Source organism: Phascolarctos cinereus, unplaced genomic scaffold (genome assembly GCF_003287225.1).
Source record: "Phascolarctos cinereus isolate Bilbo 61053 unplaced genomic scaffold, phaCin_HiC Scaffold_5;HRSCAF=322, whole genome shotgun sequence".
Lineage (NCBI taxonomy): Eukaryota > Metazoa > Chordata > Mammalia > Diprotodontia > Phascolarctidae > Phascolarctos > Phascolarctos cinereus.
Genome location: NW_027555958.1, coordinates 378,696,904 through 378,711,967, shown reverse-complemented (window position 1 = coordinate 378,711,967; position 15,064 = coordinate 378,696,904). Strand labels below are relative to the sequence as shown.

The following is a 15,064-nucleotide window of genomic DNA, read 5'->3' as shown; positions in this document are numbered from 1 at the left end:
GGCACTTGACTTTTAACCCACTCGTTGAAGAGGCAGACCCATAACTAAGGTGAGGTTACTGAGACTCTGTCTTAGGACACTAAATTTGGAAGATATAGAGTCCATCCACTTAATAAAAGGATTTGTTCTGTGAAGTTTGGATTCAGTCAAAGGGCCACATGTGGCCTCGAGGCCACAGGTTCCCCATCCCTGGTATAGATAGTACTTATAGTCTTTAGCAGCACAGAAATGACAGAACTTAGGGAGCAAAATAATTGTTTTTAAATAAGACGCTAGCTGGTGGTGCTTCAGGGTGTTTCTACTCTGCCCCACCTTGCTCCCTACGTGTGCAGCAGCCTCCCCAGCACTGGACTCACACTAATACAAAGGGCTCTGACTGCCCGTCATGGGACAGTCTTCTCCTCTCCCTCCACCTCAACTGTAAACACCTGTTCCATGCTGTTTGTTTCCAATACAGCTTGTGGTATTTGCCACAGATGCTAAAATTCTTAGTTATGGGTCAGTGTAGAGGGAATTCCTGTGTTTAGCAATGAGGTTGGACTAGATCATACCTGAAGTCTCTTGAGATTCTCTGATTCTGTATGTGAGTATGTCTTGTCCCTGTGTGTTGGTGACTCTGCCCTTTGTGTGTCATGAATGCACATGGGTATATTGTACATCACCTAAGATCCATACGTATCTTTGCATCTGCATATGCTTGCCTCTGGTTCTGTGTACAGGAGCACCTGTGTGTGTATATTCATACACCCATGTCTGGACTTGATTAGCTCAGTTAGTAAGAACTCTGTTTTAATGAGCCTCAAGGTCATGGATAATCCCTGTGCTTCGGTAAGCTTTTTCCTGCTATGCAGCCTAGTCACTGGCTATACCCTTTGCTTGGACCAGCTGGTTTTCAAATGTTTGTCCTTGGTTGCAAAGGGAGCCAGGTTAGAGCATGGCAACCAACATTCTCCTTTCCTCTTTTTTTTTTGGGGGGGGGGAGGTTAGGCAATGAGGTTAAGTGCCTTTCCCACGATCTCACAGCTAGTTAAGTGTCAAGTGTCTGAAGCCAGATTTGAACTCAGGTCCTCCTGACTCCAGGGCCAGTGCTCTATCCACTGCACCACCTAGCTGCCCCTCAACAGTTTCCTTTCCAAAGACTGAGTGTAGGTAAGTATGGAGAGGCTCGTCACTGGTAGACTGCCCAGTTGAGGGCCATGACAAATCACGAAACAAAGAAAATACTTCCCCACTGTTGGAAAAATCAACTGAAATGACACAACTTGCAGATGGAGAAGGGGCATGAGATGGTATGGCGATCATGTAAGCAAGGGTGATAAGTGTGTCCATTTGGGTGCCAAGATTTGTGAGCCTTTATGAGTTTGTCTAAGAATTTATCCCCATCACTGTCTTACATTCCAAATAGACAGTAATGCTTCTCTTCCCAGCTCCTGCTAACCCCCATTCTCATCTCATACAGTACCAGCTTTGAGCATTGAAACTTTATTCTATTCTTAATTAAAGCAGGAGGTTAACAGTGGCCTGGAGGAATAGAGAGGAAGAGACCATGATGGAAGAGCTTGCCCCAGAACCAATCACAACAGGGAGGAAGCAGGATCTAACAGGGATGTGGGCTTGGCCATAGGTAACATCGCCCTCTGTCTCTTGGCCTCATGACCAGGGCTATGGGCAGAGGCAGGTTAGACTGCCAAGGCAAAACCGATGCGATTGTTGTGCCGGTCAAATTTGGTGTAGAACTTTCGGATGAAGGTTGCTCCCAGAATCCATAGAGGTCCTGTCGGCGGTGGGATATCCAGGTTATCGAAGGTTAGCAAGCAGAGATTATCAAGGCTCTTCATATCCTGCAAGGAGAGACTAGTTTGGACCAATGCCCCTTCATAAGTCCTTCACTCCCTCCCTCTTCCCTTGACCCTGGCTTTTAGCAAATCTTTCCATTTGGTTCCTGTTTATGATAAAATCACAGCATCTTGGAATTGGAAGGGATAGGATCACAGAAGCTCAGTTAGATAGAAGCTCAGAAGCCATCTAGTCCAACCTGTACTTGAATGAGAATGCCATCTATGATATAGCCTTATGCTAAAAGAAATCTAGAAGGGGAGGACCCATTGCCTCCTGAGTCAGCCCATTCCACTGTGGGTTAGCTCGTCTTGGGGGGTTGTTCCTTAGAGATTTAATCTCCCGAAACTTTTGTTCTGTTTTGTTTTTTCTCTGAAGACCAGCCTTAACCCCAAATCACTCTGGTTCCAGACCAAGCCCTTCTTAGTCACTATTTGGGCCCTGATTGGCTCAGAATGAAAGTAAATAACACTTGTTTCTATTTTGGCCAGAAACCCTGAGGGTCTTCCCCTCCCAGATCTTTTTTTTTTTAAAGAGGCCATACTTTGCCTCATTTTTTTTTAATTAAGCCTTAGTCACTGAATGGGCACTGCCTTAGTCAAACTGAGACATGTTAAAGACCATAGCTTGAAAAGGCCAAGGTCCATCGATTGGGGAATGGCTGAACAAGTTGCGGTATATGAATGTAATGGAATACTGTTATGCTATAAGAAATGATGAGCAGGCTGACTTCAGAAAAACCTGGAAAGACTTAAATGATCTGATTCTGAGTTAAATGAACAGAACCAGAAGAACACTGTACATGATAACAGCCAAGTTGTGCGATAACTACTATTGATAAACTTAATCCTTCCTGGCAATACAAGCACCTAAGACATCTCCAAAGGCCTGGTGATGGAAAATGCTATTCACATCCAAAGAAAGAACTATGGAGTTTGAATGCAGAGTGAAGCATACTGTTTGCTATTTTTTTTTCTTCTGCTGAGTTTTGTTTCCTCTTTCTGGTGGTTCTTCCTGTTGGTTCTAAGTCTTACTTACAACATCACTAATGTGTAAATATGTTTAATAGGAATGTACATGTATAGCCTATATCAGATTGTGTGCTGTCTTGGGGAGGGTAGTGGGGAGGCAGGGGGAGAAAAATGTTAAATTCAAAAGCATATGGAAGTGATTGTTGATAAATCAAAATAAATTAATTTTAAAAAAAGGAAAGCCAAGGTCCACCACTGCATCCTGGGCCATTTCCAGTTGTCCTGATCCATATCTGGCCACTGAACTCAGATGGCTCCAAAGGAAAAAGTGAGGCTGGTGACTTTGCACTACCTTCCCTCACTTAAATCCAATTCATTTGCATGTCATGGCATCGCCTCTCTGATGTCATGGTCTTCTTTGAGAACGAAGGACAAACAGCAGCAGCAGCGATTCTGCTATTTATAAGCTTCAGCCTACCTCTTTACAACTTCCATCCATCCTTCCCAGTTCTTCTCTCTGGGGTCCAGCCGAAAAGTCTAATTCTTTTTTTACAGGTCAGTCCTTCAAGCACTTAAAGATAACTATCATTTCCCCACCACCACACCCTCCTCCCAAAGTCATATCTAGGCTAAACATCCCCAAGTCTCTTCAACTGATCTTCTTCTGGCATGATGGCCTTCCTGGTTATCCTCCTCTGGAAAAATCTCCACCTTATCAATGTTCTTTCTAAAATGTGCCCCCCAGGGGCAGCTAGGTGGCTCAGTGGATAGAGCACCGGCCCTGAAGTCAGGAGGACCTGAGTTCAATTCCGGCCTCAGACCAGACACTTGACACTTACTAGCTGTGTGACCCTGGGCAAGTTACTTAACCCCAATTGCCTAAAAGCAAAAAATAAAATAAAAAATAAAATAAAACAAAACAAAATAAAATAAAATAAAATAAAATGTGCCCCCCACCAACTGAACACAGTACTCCTGATGGTGTGATCAGGGTAGGATGCAGCAGATCTAGAATCTCCCTTCATACTATTACCTAAATTAAATAGCCTAAAATGGAATCGACTTTTTGAGTTGCTCTATCACAATGTCGACTGGTTTTGAGCATGTAGTTCACTGAATGTCTCTGATCTTTTTGTCAAATTACTTTCTATCCCTTTCTCCCCATTCTTGTACTTGGAAAGTTGCTATGTGAAAAACTTCCCATTTATCTCCAATATTAGCTGACCCTAGAGTTTATCTAGTTCAGAGGTGTCAAATTCACTGCTGTGGGCCGCATGTAAAACTCCCTGGTGCTACCTTAACCAGACAAAAATATAATTGGGAAATGTTTAACAAAATAAATAAAAATGTAATACAATGTAGATGATGTTCATTTGTGGATTTTGAAGTTAATATGAGGCTGACAGAGGGCAGCTAGGTGGCAAAATGGATAGAGTGTCAGGCCTAGAGTCAAGAACACTCATCTTCCTGAGTTCAAATCTGACCTCAGTCACCTACTATGTGACTCTGGGCAAGTTGCTTAACCCTGTTTGCCTCAGTTTCCTCAGCTGTAAAATGAGCTGGAGAAGGAAATGGCAAACCACTCCAGTATCTTTGCCAAAAAAAAACCCCAAACGGGGTCACAACGATTTGGACATGAGATCTGTTTCTGTTTGAGATAGAGGTCACTGAACTAGTCCAATCCCTGTCCATTTCAAGAACTCCTATAAAATCTCTTTTCTGTTGTTTTTTTTTCTAATTTCTGTTTAGCTTCTTTGACTGAGATGCACTGACCTTTTCCCTTCCTAACTTCTTATTCATTCATGCATTTATCTAAATGCCTTTGTTGCTGTTCAGTTGTTTCAGTTGTGTCCAACTGTTTTTGACCCCACTTGGGGTTTTCTTGGCAAAGATACTGGAGTGGCTTGCTGTTTCCTTCTCCACTTCACTTTACAGATAAGGGAACTGAGACAAACTGTTAAGTGAATTGCCCAGGGACACACAGCTAGGAAGTGCCTGAGGCCAGATTTGAACTCATGAAGATGAGTCTTCCTGACACCAGGTCTAGCACTCTCTCCACAGTGCCACCTAACTGTCCACTGGTGTTAAGCAATATGCTGTCCCAGACACTCTTGTCTTTATGGTATCTGTCTCACCTCTTCACTTACCCATCTTTTCAGAACCTTACACCCCCTGTACTATCTTGGCTTCTCCCTTCTCCATAAATCCCACTGTCTTTTTCCTGTTTCCTCTCAACCTGATAAATCCAGACATTGCTCTTCATTTCTGATTATTCCCCCCGTTTGCCTCTATTCCCTACTAATGGCCTCATTTAAGGGGATAGCCACCAGGAAAATTCCCAGCCTAAAGCTATCTCAACAAATGAAATAATAAATATAAAATGCTTAATAAACTTTAAAGTGACTTATAAATGTTACTTATCATCTCCTATTACTCCCACCCAGGATAGCCAGTCCAGTTCTGGCTTCTGCTCCAGAAATATAGGATTGATTCTCTTCTAAAGAAGTTTGGATGGGAAAAGCTCAGGGAACCTAAGAAGATTAAGACTCAGAAGGGGAAAGAACCTAGGGTGACTTACCCTGTCCTGAACAAGACCATCGCCACACTCTTAACCAGTAGTATCTGTGGGCATATCTGCATTACTGAACACCTTCTTCTCCAACCCAGCCGCACAATTCTTTGGTACTTGACTTATATTATTATTAAGAAGTTGGAGGCGTCTTAGACTATTTTTAATTGAACAACTGAATTCTCAGAAGAAATTCTTGAAGCAATCTCTTGTTAAAGCACTTAATAATAGTAATAATAAATATAAGTATAATAAATACTTATAAATATTGATAGTTATAAAAACATACTTTAAAATAGTAATTATTATAAATATAAGAAATAGTTATAAATGCTAATTATTATGAATATAATAGAAACAAGTATAATAAATTATAAATATAAATATTAAATATAAGTAATTAGCACATTTCTATATTAGACATACTCTGAGGTAGTGAAGGCAAAAATTATTATCATCATTTTCTATATGAGGAAACCAGGGAAGTTAGAGAAATAAATAGTTTGTCCAGAATCAAAGATCAACTATCTTTGACTACTTCATGGTCAAGGTTCTCCTGCCCTACCTTATGTAGAGCTCTGCTCTCTGGAGAAGAGAACTATTTAATAGAATCTTCAAACTGGGAGCTATTGAGAGATATTGTGGTCCAACTGCCTTATTTTACGAGTGAGGAAGCTAAGGCCCTGAGAAGGGAAATGAGCTGTCAAAAGTCACACAACTGACTAGTGGGAGAGCAGGCCCTAGAATCCAGGTTTCTAAATTCAATTCAATTCAACAAGTCTAAAACCATATGTGATTGGTTATGCTATGCTTATAGGTGTCTGTCCTCAAGGGGCCACTTTGTACTGGATATGACATAACACATGCATAGCTAAATAAATACGATATAATTTGAGAGCAGAGAGCACTGACAACTGGGGAGGATAAAGAAAAATTTCCCTTAGGATGTTGTACTTGAGCTAAGCTTTAAATTAAGGCAAGAATTCTAAAAGGTGGAGGTAGAAAAGGTGTAAATGCTAGGCATGGGCGATAGACTACAGTGACTTGGAGATGTAAATTTGAGTTTCCAGCTTGGCTGAAACATAGAGTTCGTACAGGAGAATCCCGTGAAATAAGGCTGGGAAAAGGTAGGTGGGACTCAGATGGAGAAGTCTTCATTTTATCCAAGAGGGAAAGGGGTATTGTAATCTATGAGGTTTATACAAGGCATGGAAGTGGCTAATATCCTAGAGGAAGTGGGGAGCCATTGGAGATTTTTGAGCAAAAGAGTGACTGGGTCAGAGCTGTGCCTTAGGAATATTATTTTAGCAATTAGCAAATATATCAGAGAGGAAAGAAACTGGGAGCAAGGTGACCAACTAAGAGGCTTTAGCAGAACAGTTATTAAAAATTAGAGGGGGGGGCAGCTAGGTGGCACAGTGGATAGAGCATCAGCCCTGGATTCAGGAGGACCTGAGTTCAAATCCGACCTCAGACACATAACACTTAATAGCTGTGTGACCCTGGGCAAGTCATTTAACCCCATTGCCTAGCCCCCCCCAAAAAATGGAGGGAAAAGAATTAAATTGGAAACAAAAAACTCCACAAGATATGATAAATAAAACTAAAGGCTGGTTCTTTGAAAAGACTAATAAATTTGACTCTTAGCTAATCTGATTAAAAAGAAGAGACCAGAAAATAAAATCAATAAGATGGCAAATGAGCAAAGTAAAATCACAGCAAACCCAGAAGAAATAAAAATAATAATCAGAAAATATTGTATACAGTTGTATGTTAACAAAACCGAGGACACAAAAGAAATAGAGGAATATGTTCAAAACCATAAAATACCCAAACTATCAGAAGACCTTATAAAGACCTTATGTAACCCAATCTCAGAAAAGGAAATAGATTTATCTGTAAAGGAATTACAAAAGGGAAAAAAAAAGCCTTCTGGTCCTGATGAATTCACAGGAGAATTTTATAAAACTTTTAAAGGACATTTAATACTCATACTTCACAAATTACTCTCAAATATTGAGGAATAAAGCACCCTACCAGAATCCTTTTATGAGACAAACATAGTCCTAATACCTAAATTGGGGAAGATAAAGCACCAAAAGAAAACTACAAGCCAATATTATTAATGAACATTGACTCAATTTAAATTAAGTTCTATCAAATATTACAGTGATTTATCCAAGAATTCATTCATTATGATCAAGTAAAATTTATAACAGGGATGAAAGGATGGTTCAACATTAGGAAAATAATCAACATAATTAGTAATAATGATGATAGATAACATTTATATGGTGCTTTCTATGTGCCAGGCTCTTTGCTAAGCACTTCACACATACCTCATTTGATCTTCACAATAATCCTGGGAGGGAGCTGCTATTATCAGCCTATTTTATAGATGAGGAAATGGGACCAAACAGAGATTAAAGTGACTTGTCCAGGGTCACACAGCTAGTAGACATCTGAGTCAGGATTTGAACTCGGGTCTTCCTGACTCCAGGCCAGCATTGTGTCCTCTGTGCCACCCAGCAACTGAGAGTTACTAACAACCCAAACATCCCAAACCACAAGAGCATCTTAATAGATGCAGAAAAAGCCTTTGCCAAAGTATGACTCTTTTATACTAAAAACCCTATAAAGTATAGGCATAGATGGGAGCCTTTTTTTTTAAAATATTATAAAAAGCATCTATCTAAAATCAAAAGATCTTCGTGTTCAATGGGAACATGCTAGAACTTTTCCCAATGAATACAAGAAAGAAGCAAGGATGCCCACTCTCTCCACTATTATTTCATACAGTTCTGGGAATGCTAGCAATAGCAATAAGGCAAAAGAAAGGAATTAAAGGAATACAGTAAAGAAGAGATAAAACTCTCTCTTGATGACATCACGCTTTCTTGGAAAATTGTAGGAAACCAGCAAAGACACTAATTGAGACAATTAATAGTTTCTGCAAAGTTGCAGGCTACAAAATAAATCCTCAAAAATTAACAGCATTTCTACATAATAACAAAACACAAGAATCAATAATAGAAAGTAAAATCCCATTCCAAATAATGACAAAATACATATAATATCTGGAGATCAGCCTCCAAAAGTGCACAAAGGACTTGCATAAATTCAATTACAAAGCGCTTCTTGAGGAAATAAAGAACTTAAATAGCTGGAAGAATATTCAATGTTCATGGCTAGGCCAAGCCAATATAATAAAAATAGTAATGCTACCAAAATTAATTTACACTTTTAATGCTATCTCAATCAAATTACAAAGGGGATACTTTACAAGACATAATAAAATAATAACAAAGTTCATTTGGATTTAGAATATAAAGACAAATGATGAAAAGAAATAGAGACAAAAGGGGAATAGCACTTCCAGATCACAGATTATATAATAAAGCAGCAGTCATCAAAATTATCTGGAATTGGCTGAAGAACAGGGAGATGGGAAGGGGGAAGAAATTCAGAAACAATGAAACTCAATAACCCAATGTTGACAAAGTGGAAAACAAATTGCCTTAGGAAAAATTCCATTTGATAAAAACTGCTAGCAAAACTAGAAACCAGTATGGCAGAAGTTAGGCTTAGACTAAGACCTTATATCATATTCCACAATACGTTCTAAGTGGATATGTGAACTTGATACTAAAGATGCATAAAATTAAAAAAAACTAAAAAGTTAGAAGAGAAACATCATGTACCTCTCATGGTCATGGGTAGGAGAAGTATTCTTAATTAAACAAGAAATAAAGACAATTACAAAAGATAAAACAGATAAATGATCTCTTGAAACTGAAAAGGCTTCTGTACAAACAACATTAATGTATGTGGGATAAAAAGGGAATCAGTTGAATGGCAAAAAAAATCTTTGTATCAAATTTCTCTGGGAAGAGCTTGGTATATAAAACATATAAACATATATATGTGTGTGTGTGTGTGTATATATATATATATATATATATATATATGACTAATAGCCATTCCACAATAGATAAATGGTCAGAGGATATGAACAAACAGTTCTCTAAAGAAGAACTGCAAAGTATTTATAGCTACATGAAAAATTGCTCCCAAATCACTAATAATGAGAGAAATGCACATCAAAACAACCCTGAAGTCTTACCTCATACCCTGTAATTTGGCAAAAATGACCCCAAAATGGCAACAGTCAATGTTGAAGGGAGTTGTATAGAACTATTACATTGTTGGTAGATCTGTGAAATGGTATAATCATTTTGGATAGCAATTGGAATTATTCAAATAAGGTGACTAAAATGTCCATATTCTTTGAACCAGGGACTCCATTAATGGGTTTATACTCCAAGGAAGTTATCAATAAGAAAAAGTCCCCATATCCTCCAAAATATTTATAGAAGCACTTTTTCTGATAGTTGAGAATTGGAAACAAGGTAGATTCCCATCAGCTGGGGGAATAGCTAAACAAATTGTGGTATATGAATATAATGGAATATTGCTATGCTATAAGAAATGATGTATGTGATGAATACAGAGAAGCATGGAAAGATCTATATGAACTGACACAGAATGAAGCAAGAAGAGCCAAGAAAACAATATACACAATAACTGCAACAATGTAAATGAAACTAACAGCCATGCTCCAAAAAATCAAAAATAAATGTAACAAAATTATAAAGCTCACATGAGAGGACACTGCCAACTCACTTCTTCATGGAAGTGGGAGGTCCACAGGAACACATGGCACATGTTTTCAGACTTTTTCAATGTATCAATCAGTTGTGCTGACCTTTTATTTTCCTTTCTAAAAAAAAATACTATTGGTCATATGAAATGGCTTTCCAGGAGGGGGAGGGATACTTGGGGTTACTATGGCAATGCAAGAAAAAGAAAATATTAATAAAAACCTTTTTTTTTAAAAGAGACTTTTGCAATCACCAGGTGAGAGATGATGTGGGCCTGAATAAGGGTGGTGTCTGTGTAAATAGAAAGGAGAGATAGATGGATGGATGGATGGAAGAGATGGCAAGGTATAAACTAGCAGAACTGGCAGTTGACTAGCTGGAGGTGGGGAGGAGAAAGGAAAAAGACAAAGATGATGCAGAATTTTTGAACCCAGGTGACTGAAGACTGGTAGTCTTGATATACAGTGAAGAGGAGCATTTTAAGGGGGAAGATAATAAATTCCATTTTGGACATGTTGCGCTTGAGATGTTGATAGGACATTCTGGCAGAAATTTGGAGATGTGAAACTAACCTTCAGGATTAGGATTAGTTACAGTCATTTAGGAGTGATTCATGTATCAATTACTATTATTTTGGAGGCAATTGGGATTAAGTGACTTGCCCTGGGTCGCACACACAGATTTGAACTCATGTCCTCCTGACTCCAGGGCTGGTACTCTATCCACTACACCACCTAACTGCCCCTTTCATGTATCAATTATAATTGAACCCACAAGAGCTGAGATCAGCAAGGGAGTGTATAGAAAGAGAAGAAAGCCTAAGACAGAGCTCTTTCTCCATCTAGCTGTATGACCTTAGGCAAGTCACTTGGGCATGTCTCTGAGCCTGTTTCCTCATCTGTAAAATGGAAATAATACTTATACTACTAACCTTACAGGGTTGTTAGGATAAAAACACTTGATAACCCTTGAAGTGCTAAAGAAATGTGAGTTATTATTTCTATTATGCCATTCTTCTCTGTAGCAAGTAAGGCACTGAACCTAGAGTCAGGAAGATCTGAGTTCAAATCCTACTTCTGACACTTGCTAGCTTTGCAGCCATAGACAAATCACTTAAATTCCCTGAGCCTCAGTTTTCTTATTTGTAAAATAAGAAGATTGGTCTAGATGGCTTTTGAGGTCCCTTCACACTTTAAATGTATAGTCCTAGGAACTTCCCCCTTTTCCTACCACCTTGGGGCAAGTTAGTAAATGAACCCTTTTTTAGTGGAGGGAGGGCAGGCCCACCTTCAGCTCTGTACTCAATCCCCTCTCACCAATCCTGGTTCCCAGCCCTATAGCTGATCCCTATCTCCCACAGCCCCTCACTCCAAAGAAAGAGATGGAGGTAGAAAGAGAAAGAGAGACAGAGACAGAGAATCAGATAAAAAATGACCCAGAAGCTTACCTGTAAGACATAGTCAGAACTGTTGAGGGTGAAGGCCTTGCCATCAAAGTAGAAGGAGATATCAGGCAGCGTGGGCGCCAGGTCACATTCTATAAGATACTGTGGGCAGAAAGGGCCCCAAGGCCCACGTGAGATCCAGGCCTTCCAGGTTGGTAGGTCCATAGATCAGTAAGAAAGGGCTGAGGTGTTCATCTGGGTTCCCTCTCTCAGTGTCTGTCTGGTCTCAAGAACTTACACAAAGTCAGAGTAGAAAGCAACCTCAGAGGCCATTTAGCTTCACCTGTAATCTGAATTAGGAAGCTCTTCTACCTCAATAGCAACGGTGTCAAAATTAAGTAGAAAACTACAAAGTAAAATTATCTATGTGGTGTTATATTTTTATCTATTTGGTTAAATATTTCTGTTAAACATTTGCCAGTTAGCTTTGCTCTACTGCATACCCATCAAATGATTACCGGTGACCACAGGCTTCCTCTGGTAATAGGGGATTTGTTCTCAGTGGAGGCAGCACATTCCACTTTTTGGGCAGCCCTAATTTTTAGAAAAAAATGGCAAACCATTACAGTATCTTTGCCAAGAAAACCCCAAATGGAGTCATGAAGAGTTGGACATGACTGAAACAACTGAACAACAACAATTTTTAAGAATTTGGACATTTGTTCTTATATTGAACCAAAATCTAGCTTGGCAACTTCGATTCATTGCTCATAACAATGGCCCTCTGGGGTCAAGTAGAACAAATCTTTATTTCTCCCTTCAAATATTTTTTTGAAAAATTGCAAATTCCACCTGCTCCAATAACTGGATATTATGTTCTTAGCTTCTTTTTTTTTTTTGGCAAGGCAATCAGGGTTAAGTGACTTGCCCAGGGTCATGCAGCTAGTAAGTGTCAAGTGTCTGAGGCTGATTTGAAATCAGGTCCTTGTGACTCCAAGGCCAGAGCTCTATCCACTGTGTCACCTAGCTGCCCCAGCTGGATATTATAGAGAGGCAGACTTTCGCTCAATCTAAGGAAGAACTTTCTAACAGTTGAACTGCCTGAATAAATAGGAATGGCTATCTTGTGTACGGTGGTGAGCTCCCTATCAATGGAAGTATTCCAGAAGCAGCTGGATAAACACCTGTAAGGAATTCTATGGATTGAATTTCAACACAGGGTAGAATGAAGACATCTGCAATTCCTATCTGACATCTGTGACACACTAGGAGTAAACGTTGCATTTCTAGGGGGAGGGAAAGGCTAAAATGGGACAACCACATTTGGGATAACAAGTAGCCCTCTGCTGCTCTTTCCATCCTCTGGGAAAGGGACCTCAGGCCATGGTTCTTACCCAGCCTCTTACCCACTCTCTTCTTCCCAGTTTGGCTTGCTCACCTGGTCCCCCTCTTCCTTAACGCCCAGCGTCTTCATTAGTTTACGCATGGAGCTGGTTGGACCTGTGATGAAGGAAGCTCCAGTGTCCACAGATGCTGTGCAACTATCCTGGCAGAGCAGCACATTGGACTTGATAGCCACCCTGTATGGGAAGCCCAGAGACAGACAGAGGGCTCACAAGCCAATAGAGTCAGCCACTGACCCCACCCCTAGAGACTTGGAGCCTCAGAGTAGAAGCCTGGGGATAGAGCAAAGAACAGATATAGTCCCCGCCTTTAGGGATTTGCTATTTGCGTAGAGGAGGGGGGAGATGTAATGCTCCAAATACATGGTAGAGTGATTCAGAAAATGTGCCGTACAGATGGAAAACAGGTGAGCTGAAACTGGGGAGGCTTCCTAGAAGAAGTGGGACTAGAGCTTCCATGGATTTAGAGGCAGAAGGAAGTCATTATGGCATTATGGCAATTAATGTTTGTGAAGCATTTCTTCATAACCACCTTATGAAGGAGGTATAGTAGAAGTACCATTATTCCCATTTTACAGCTGAGGCAGCTGGAGCTGAGAGACTGTTACTTGCCCAAGGCCACATAGCCAGTAGTTGTCAAATCCAGGATTTAAACCCAGGTCTTCTAATTCCAACTGCAGCACTCTCTTATTTTTTTCAAGCTACCAAGACCTTGCATTGGTGGGACCAGTCAATACCTCCCCATCCTCACCTTTCTCCCTCTGCCTCTTCATCCCTCCTCATGAATGAGTATCTACTTGTGTTAGCACCTATGGCAGCGGTCCCTACTGAAGAACATTAGTGGGCAGATAAGACTCAGCCCAGAGGACTCTGAATTTAGAGAAGTGCATGACGTAAGCTCTTGTGCTGGCCTACATGAGATATGTCTGAATTTCAGGGGCAGGGGGAGGTGTGATGAAATTAGAATCAATGGTGATTCCTGACCCCTTCATCTGGATATGCCAGAAGCCTGGTCGGCTGGTGTTGACGTAGTGGAAGGTCCCTCGGTAATAGTCGGGGTCGGTGCCTCCTAGGACAATCTCTCCACTTGGCAGATGTGAGTTCCTGGAGGGTAGATGACAGTCTTTTTTTCACTGAGGCCCAAGGACCAAGGGTCAAGGAAAAATTGGGGAAGGCAGTTAGAGAAAGACAGTCATGTCAACCAACATTTATTAAGCGTCCACTGAGTGTCAAGCACTGTGCTAAGCATTGGAAAGAGCCATGGGAGACAGGAGGCAGTGAGCAGCATGGGAGGGCAAGGGCAGGGAACATGTATTTCCCTCAGGAGCCTATCTCCTCTTTTCCTGGGCCACATAGTTGGGACCTAATGGGCCTGCTACTCAACCACATCCCTGAATAAAGAGCCCCTCTTCAGGGCTTCCAATAAGTGACCACTGAGCCTTCACTTGAAAGACCCCATTATGGGACGACTCAATTCCTCCCAAATCGGCCCATGCCACTTTTGGACAGCTCTAATTTTTCCAAGCTGGGTCAGCTCAACTTGACCCAGCAAGCACGGTAGGATTTAGTAGAAAAGGAACAGGGATGGAGATGTGCAAATGAGCACCACAAAAATGAGATGCAAATTAGCACTCATTCTCTTCCCATGGGCACTCTCAGGCACAGACCCCACAGAGTGGGACTTGGTGCCTGGGAAAAGATTCTGGGAAGGCTGAGGAGGAAGGTAGGTTAGGAATGCAGAGAACTGTGACCCAAAGGGGGAGGAGAGGATGGTGCAGAGAATATCAGCATGCAGCCCCTGATGAGCCTCTGCTATGGGCCTCTTTGGGGCCTCTCTGGGCTGGTGGAGTGTGGGGTCATGCTGCTAAGGAAGCACAGGGTCAGGGAAGCTGGAGGATCTGAGCCATGTCGGGTGGACTTGTCTCCTCACATGGAATTCCTGTAAAGAGACAGGGAAAAGTTGAAGGAATTCTTTGGCCACTCCCATCCCTGGTCCCTTTCACAGTTATGATCTTATTTGACCCTCAGGATACCTCTAGCAGTGTGTTTTAACCACTGTACCGCACAGACTTCAGCACACATCTCATCGGTTATTGCTCCCAAGTTTGGCTCCCTTGGAAAAGGGTAGGGTGTGTTTCAGAACACGGAATGGGAGCAAGGTTTCACGTGAGTGTGTGCGCTTGTATGCATGCCTGCCACTGCATACATATGCCATTACAAGCTCCCTCCTTTTCTCTGCA

General features: G+C 41.0%; 1 protein-coding gene across 1 annotated transcript in view; it reads right to left on the bottom strand.

The window, feature by feature from the left end:
- Positions 1-1,466: 1,466 nt before the first annotated feature.
- Positions 1,467-15,064, bottom strand: part of REN (renin) — a 32,515-nt gene continuing 18,917 nt past the window's right edge. The window contains exons 6-9 of the mRNA XM_021003058.2: positions 13,809-13,928; positions 12,860-13,001; positions 11,485-11,583; positions 1,467-1,841 (exon numbers count right to left, since the gene is read on the bottom strand). Of these exons, the coding sequence (XP_020858717.1) occupies positions 1,680-1,841; positions 11,485-11,583; positions 12,860-13,001; positions 13,809-13,928 (523 nt within the window). The 3' untranslated portion in view covers positions 1,467-1,679. The remainder of the gene's footprint in view (positions 1,842-11,484; positions 11,584-12,859; positions 13,002-13,808; positions 13,929-15,064) is intronic.